The sequence below is a fragment of the Haemorhous mexicanus genome, chromosome 4, assembly GCF_027477595.1.
Source record: "Haemorhous mexicanus isolate bHaeMex1 chromosome 4, bHaeMex1.pri, whole genome shotgun sequence".
In the NCBI taxonomy this organism is placed as follows: domain Eukaryota; kingdom Metazoa; phylum Chordata; class Aves; order Passeriformes; family Fringillidae; genus Haemorhous; species Haemorhous mexicanus.
In genome coordinates this window covers 17,187,692-17,194,628 of record NC_082344.1, presented here as the reverse complement: position 1 = coordinate 17,194,628, position 6,937 = coordinate 17,187,692, and the positions used below count along the sequence as shown (strand labels likewise).

The 6,937-nt window shown below is 58.7% G+C and overlaps 1 protein-coding gene across 1 annotated transcript; it reads left to right on the top strand.

Annotated features, from left to right (window-relative positions):
• Positions 1 to 3,111: 3,111 nt before the first annotated feature.
• Positions 3,112 to 6,761, top strand: NKX6-1 (NK6 homeobox 1). Its single transcript, XM_059843926.1, has 3 exons — positions 3,112 to 3,765; positions 4,419 to 4,591; positions 5,565 to 6,761. Exons 1-3 carry the CDS (start codon positions 3,156 to 3,158, stop codon positions 5,814 to 5,816), a joined length of 1,035 nt encoding a protein of 344 aa, XP_059699909.1. The 5' UTR covers positions 3,112 to 3,155; the 3' UTR covers positions 5,817 to 6,761.
• The last annotated feature ends 176 nt before the right edge of the window (positions 6,762 to 6,937 follow it).

Below are 6,937 nucleotides of genomic sequence, written 5' to 3'. Positions count from 1 at the left end.
CCTGCTAGTGAAGTTTGTTGCTGGGGTGGCTTTCACCCCCACCGCTGCCTGGGGTGCTCACGGTGTCCCCTACCCGCTGCTCAGCTGCTGAGCGGCGCATCCCAGCCCCGACTGCCTCCCGAGTTACTTTGCCTCACTAGTTTAGCTTAGGGATTGACTGCCCTAGTTTAGGGAAAACAGAAGCTGGGTATGGAAAAGAAACCAAATATTAATATTTTCGAATATTTCGGTTGTTAAAGACAGAGAGAAGGTAATTCTGGTATCTGCTTTTGAATCCGTTTCTCATGCAGGCGCAGCCGTATGGGCGCCGTCCCACCTGCGATGCTATCTTTAGGGAAGAAGTTGCACGAGGACACCCCCAAATAAACACTCGTTTTTTCAATATGCCATCAGTTTCTTACAGTAGAAAAGGAGGAAAAACTCTTGTGCTGGAGGGATTGTTTTGTTTTGCTTCCGCTAGAAAACAAGCCGAGAGGCGCCGGACGGCGAGCTCCTGGCCGGGCCGGGATAGAGGCGCGGAACGAGGGGAAAGGGCCGGTACCACCGGTACCGTCGGACCGAGCGCGAGGCTGGCAGCGCCCGCTGCCCACATAGCCCCGAGCGGTACCGCAGCTCGGGCCGGTCCGGCAGGACCGCGCTGCGGGCTCAGGGCCCGCTTCCCCCCGCGCCAGCGCAGACCCGCGGCCGAAGTGGCCGCCGCTGCCGGTGCCTGGCCCTGGCAGAGTTCCCTCGGGGCGCTGCGAGGAGGGAGGCAGTGAGTCCGGGCCGGGGGAGAGCCCCTGCCCCCGCACCGTCTCCTCTGCAGGAGGGAGGAAAAGAGGCTCTCTTGGGTGCTGGACACGCAGCGGGGCCGCTCCGCGCCTGCCTCAGCACTTAGAAAAGCGGTTTAGCATTTCTCCCCCCCTAATTCAAATGCAAATCGGTCTCCTTGAGAGGCGGCTCCCCCCTCTCTACGACCGCTGCCGGAGCTGAGCCTAGGCGCAGCCGGGGCTGCGGAGCCGGCCGTGTGGGGCTGCGGAGCCCGGAGCTCGCTGGCTCCTCTGCAACCAGCAGGAAAGCACTTATTTTGGTTTTTCTTTTAGAATATTTGAGAAGTGACAAGAGGACAAAGAAAAAAAAAATCAGACTCGGAGATTTAACTCGAGCTTCCCGGAGGTGCCCTTCGTGTGGCTGTGCCAAAGTTAAGGCGAGGCAAGATCCTACGTGCCCTTTCTCCAAGTGTATTCAGCAGATTTATAATTTAAACTAAACCAATTCAGAGCAACAAGGGATTATTTAGAAATAGAAGGAAACATCCTTGCATGTAGAGGACCAACGTGCCTTCGCTTTAGCTAAGATTCGTAATTAAAATAAAATTAATTTTCATATCATCCCGTTTTTCCACGCTCGAGGAAAATAGAGTTTCCCCCAGGTACAACACACGGTCACAGACAGCATAGGGTAAAAATTGTTCAGGGTGATTTTACATCACTCTTCCGTGGAATGCTCTTTAGGGGACAAATAGGGTTTATTTTTTCCCCCTTGCAGCCTTAGGCTACGGCAATTGCCATGAGCAGCCGGGGATGCTGGGCAAAAGTGTCCAGGGGGCTCGCTGTTACCGGGGCCTTCGGGTGTACAGCACCGGGCAGTGCCGGGCCCGGAGGGGCCGGGCCCGGTGGCACCAACACCCGGTTCCAGCGGGGACAGAGAGCATCCAAACGGTCTAGAGGCGTGCTGGAAGGGTCGAGTCAGTTCACACCACCCGCATCCCAAGGAAACGCCGGGGCAGGCCCGGCCCGAGTCCCGGGACTCGGGCGGCTCTTCTCACTGGAGTCGCTCCCAAGGAACAGAGACAGAAAGACAGAGAGAGAGAGAGAGAAAGGGAGAAAGAGAGGGGAAAAGAGAGAGAAAGGGAGAAAGAGGGGAAAAGAGAGAGAAAGGGAGAAAGAGAGGGAATAAGAGAGAGAAAGGGAGAAAGAGAGAGAAAGGGAGGAAGAGAGGGAGAGAAAGAGAGAGAGAGAGAGAGAGAGAGAGAGAGAGAGAGAGAGAAAGAAAGAAAGAAAGAAAGAAAGAAAGAAAGAAAGAAAGAAAGAAAGAGGAAGAAAAGAAAGAAAGAGTGATACGGATAGATAATATGATGGGAGGAAACAGAGGAATTAAATGAGAGAGGGAAAAGAAAAAGAGAAGGAGAGAGAAAATGAAAAAGGAAAGGAAACGAGAAAGTAAAGGAAAAAGAAATCAAATGTAGAAAAATAAATTACAATTAAATATAAAAATAAAACGCAAAAGAGAAAGGAAAAAACAAAGGGAAAAGGAAAACAAGAAAGAAAAGGAAAAAAGAAGAAAAAAATGAGAGGCAAAAAAGGAAAGCAAAAGAGAGAAAAAGAGGGAGAAGAAAGAGGAGAGGAAAAGGGGTTAACAAAAGGGTAAAATGAAAGGAAAAGGGAAAGAGAAGAAAAGGAGAGGAAAAGGGAAAAGATAAACAAGAGGAAAGAGGGAAAAGAAAAATGGAAAGGCAAAAGAGAGGGGAAAAGGAGAAGAGGGGAAAATAAAAGAAAAGCCAGGAGAAGAGAGGAGAGGAGAGCCAGGCAAGCCCGAAGTTGGTGGCAGGGCGGGCGCGGCTCGGGTGGGCAGGGCAGGCTGTCGCCCCGCCCCCGCCCCGCCGCCGCCGCCGCCGCCGCCGCGCCCGCTGCCGGCCGTGCCCCCGCTAAAGGAGGCAGGGAGCGGGGTGGCGCGGCAGTGCGCCCCGAGCCGCGCCCGCAGCCCCGACAGCAGCCGACAGGAACCGCGCCGGGAGGGATGCGGGGCGCCGGGGAGGAGGCAGGGACGGCGAACGCAGCCCCCGTGCCGCGGTGAGCCCCCGGCCGCTGGCGGGCAGCGGGAGCGGAGGTCTGTCAGTGTAGGCGCACGGCCGCTGCGCAGACACACGCGTACAGCCGCCGTCCGACAGCACCGCCGCTTTCCGCCCCGGCAGCGTCCGCCGAGGCACAGCCCCGATGCCCAGCGGGACGGCGGGGCCGCCGCTCGGCCGTGTAGCTCCCCGCTAGAGGCGGCGGGCCCCGTGGGCTGGATGCGCGTCGTCGGTGCGGGCGGCACCCCCGGGCCGGCCGCCGGGGCCCAGCGGCGCTAGGTGCCGTCCGGGCCCCTCGCCCCGGGTCGGCGGCGGCGGCACGGGGATGCTGGCGCTGGGGCAGATGGACGGCGCGCCCCCGCAGGGCGCCTTCCTGCTGGGCAGCCCGCCGCTGGCCGCCCTGCACAGCATGGCCGAGATGAAGGCACCGCTGTACCCCGCGTACCCCCTACCCGCCGGGCCCGCCTCCTCCTCCTCCGCCTCCGCCTCGCCCGCCTCTGCCTCGCCCTCGCCGCCGCTCGGCTCCCCCGGCCTCAAGGCGCCCGCCGCCTCCGCTGCCGCCGCGGGCGGGCTCTCGGCGCTGGGCACGGCCCCGCCGCAGCTCTCGGCCGCCACTCCGCACGGCATCAACGACATCCTCAGTCGGCCCTCCATGCCTCTGCCGGGCGCCGCGCTCGCCTCCGCCTCCCCCTCCGCTTCCTCGGCGGCGCCGGCCGGGCTGCTGGCCGGGCTGCCCCGCTTCGGCAGCCTCAGCCCTCCGCCGCCGCCGCCGCCCGCCCTCTACTTCAGCCCTGGGGCCGCCGCCGCCGCCGCCGCCGTGGCCGCCGGGCGTTACCCCAAGCCGCTGGCCGAGCTGCCCGGCCGGACGCCTATCTTCTGGCCGGGTGTCATGCAGAGCCCGCCCTGGAGGGACGCCCGCCTCGCCTGCGCCCCCCGTGAGTACCCAGCGTCGCGGGGCAGCAAGGGGGAGAGGGCGCGGGGAGCCCCGGTGGGAGTCCGCTCCCCGTGCTAGGGAGTCCCCGCGCCCTGGTATCGCTGTGAGACCCTCCTGCCCCTCCACCCAGGGCCCGCAGTAGCCGAGGGGGCTGGCTTTGCCTCGATTTCTTTTGTTTTCGTTTCTTAAGTTCATTTTGCTTTCTCCGTCCCCTCAGTCAGCGCAAAACTCTGTAATATGTCACCCATTATCGCCGGCGAAAAGCGAAACCCTCCGAGGGGAAATTGGCCGCGCTGCCGCCGCCGTCGCTGCTGGGGACTCTTGGGGCCGGGGTTGGCTTTAGGGGCACGCACAAACTTTCCCCGAGAAGGAGTTTCTGCTACCACCCGCTCGCACCGGCCGCGGCTTTTTTAAAAAAATATCATTTGCTCGCTCAGATTTTTGATCCTTAAAGGAAAAATAATCAGGCAGAGCCGAAAGGCCAGAGCCGTCGCTTGGCTTAGGCAGTAGTTTTCTTACACACGCATCCCCCGAGTAGAGACCCCTCCGTCCCCTGGGGCCGCTTGAGAGTGAAGTGCTTTCCCAAATCCGTAGATTAACTTGTCTGTCCCTGCCTTCCCTTTCTCTACCCCCCCCCCCCCCCCCCTTCGCCAGATCAAGGCTCAATTTTGCTGGATAAGGACGGAAAGAGAAAACATACAAGACCCACTTTTTCTGGCCAGCAGATTTTCGCTCTGGAAAAGACTTTTGAACAGACGAAATACCTGGCGGGCCCGGAGCGAGCCCGGCTGGCCTATTCCCTGGGGATGACGGAGAGCCAAGTAAAGGTGAGAGCAACGGCTCACGCACTGAGTGGTGCGGGGCTGGAGGAGAGGGGAACAAAAGGACCCCACTGCGGAAACGGGGTCCCGCCTGAACCAGCCGGAGATGCTGTGGGCTGGCGTGGCCGAGCCAGCGGGCACACGGCGAGGGCTTCCCCGGCAACCACCGGCATTTCTCCCCTTATTGCCTTGCTGCGGGGCTGAGAAGGTTGTTTTAAAGCATTTTAAAAACCAGTCAAATTGAACCGAACAAGTCCAAGCGAGACTGAGAAGCTCTGAATACCAGGGGGGTGGCCAGCGTTCTGGGAAAGCCAGGGAAAGGGTGATATTAGGGTGTCGCACTGCCGCACCCGCACTCTTATGTTTTGGTTAAAAACTCTGTGCTTTGAGCAAAGCGGAGGTGTGAGGGGTTGGGAGAGCGGGGTGAGCTCCCCGAGAACATGCAGATGCATTTGCTTGGTGGACTGGGCCATAGGGGCCCCTCGGCGGTGCTCACGCTTTCAGTCTGATCTGCAGAGCCTCCTTTGTCACAGCAAATACGTCCCGATGGCTGCGAATAAATTATTGCAGCTTCCACAATGAAAGTGCCCCCCTCCTCTGGCAGTGCCCTGCCGGAGAGTAAATACATCTGACGGGGCAGGGGGGCTGGGAAAGGAATCAGCCCCAAATGTGTGTTTCCCCGCCCCAGGCAGGATGGCAAGGAGCCGCCCGTGCCCGATGCGAGACTCGGGCGAGCTGGGACGGCTGCTGGCCCACGCTGGGGGGACCCCTCGCCGGGCCGGGTGTCGGCGGCTGCCGGGAGCGCGGTGCCGTGGGGATCGGCCGCTTTCGTTGTGGGGAAATTGCCTAAAGGGCGGCGAAGGGGAAATCGCTGCCGCAGGCCGGGGATGGGGACTGACAGGGCAGCGGGGTGGGAGCGGCCCGGTCCAGCCGCCGCAGGTGGCCGTGCCGGTGATGGTGACGGTGGCGGCGGGGGCAGGTCTGGTTCCAGAACCGACGGACCAAGTGGCGGAAGAAGCACGCTGCGGAGATGGCGACGGCAAAGAAGAAGCAGGACTCGGAGACGGAGCGGCTGAAGGGCGCCTCGGAGAACGAGGAGGAGGACGATGACTACAACAAGCCCCTGGACCCCAATTCGGACGATGAGAAGATAACGCAGCTCCTGAAGAAACACAAGCCGGGGGGCGGCGGGCTGTTGCTGCATCCCCCGGAGGGGGAGGCCTCCGTCTAGCCTGCTTCGCCCGCCGCCGCTTTCGGAGATGTACAGATCTATTTTTCTAGACTCTAAGCGCCCGGGAGGAGGAGGACACGCCGGAGGGAGAGTAGAGAGGACTGCGGGCAGTGGGCCCCGGCGGGCGCGCCCGCTCCCCCGCGCCACGCGTTGTTGTAGGGTGGCGGGCGGAGGGGAGCGACGGGGGCTGGCCGGACCCCCGGTCCCGCTCCCGGCCGTGCGGCGGCCGCGTCTTTGCCGGCTCTTTGTAAATAAACCGTGAGTCACTGCTACCATAGGCGTTCCTTACTGTGAATATTTAAAATGTAATATACATTCTTTTTTTTTTTTTTGTACAGCGGGGGCCGAGGGCACAGCCGTCCTGCCCGCCCCGCTCTCGCCGGCAGCACCGGGGGCACCGCAGAAGCCTCGGCGGGACCGCCGAGGAAAAGCCGGCCGTGGCCGCCACCGGTCCTTCCCTCGGGCCGAAACTGCAGCGGCCCCGCGTGCTATTTATTAGTATTTTTGAAACACTTTCTGTTGCGGTCGTCGTGCAAGGGACGGGGAGAGGGGGGCTGAGGGAGAGGGCGGAGGGACAGAGTTTGCTCTCATTTACACCGTTTCCAATCAACATCGCGTTGAAAAAGTAGCTGGTGGGAATTGTCACTACCACTGTCAGTCAAAGTATAAAATTCATTTAGTTGCTGTATTTGAATTTAAAGTGTGTTTTCTTTTGTATTATACGGAATACTAGAGAATGTAAATTGTTTTTTCTTTTTTTTAAGCTAATAACGATGATATATCGTGATATGGCATCTTAACATTTATTAATTTATATTAAAAATAATTCGGTTTGTAAAGAGAAGAAAAGCCCTTTGCAAGACCAGTTAAATGTAATGCACTTTCTGTTAAAAAAAAAACAAAAACAACAAACAAAACAACAAAACGATAAATCAATTAAACCAGTTTAAAGACGTCTGCTGCCTTCACTAAAGAGTACCGATAAAATGAGATGATCAGAGGTTATATAATGAAACCACGGAAAAGGGGAGGAAAAAAAGAGAAGAGATCATTTTCTTGGTCTTTTGTTGACTCTCAGTAGTAGGGTTTTTGTTGTCGTTTCGTTTGTTTGAAGACTTTTG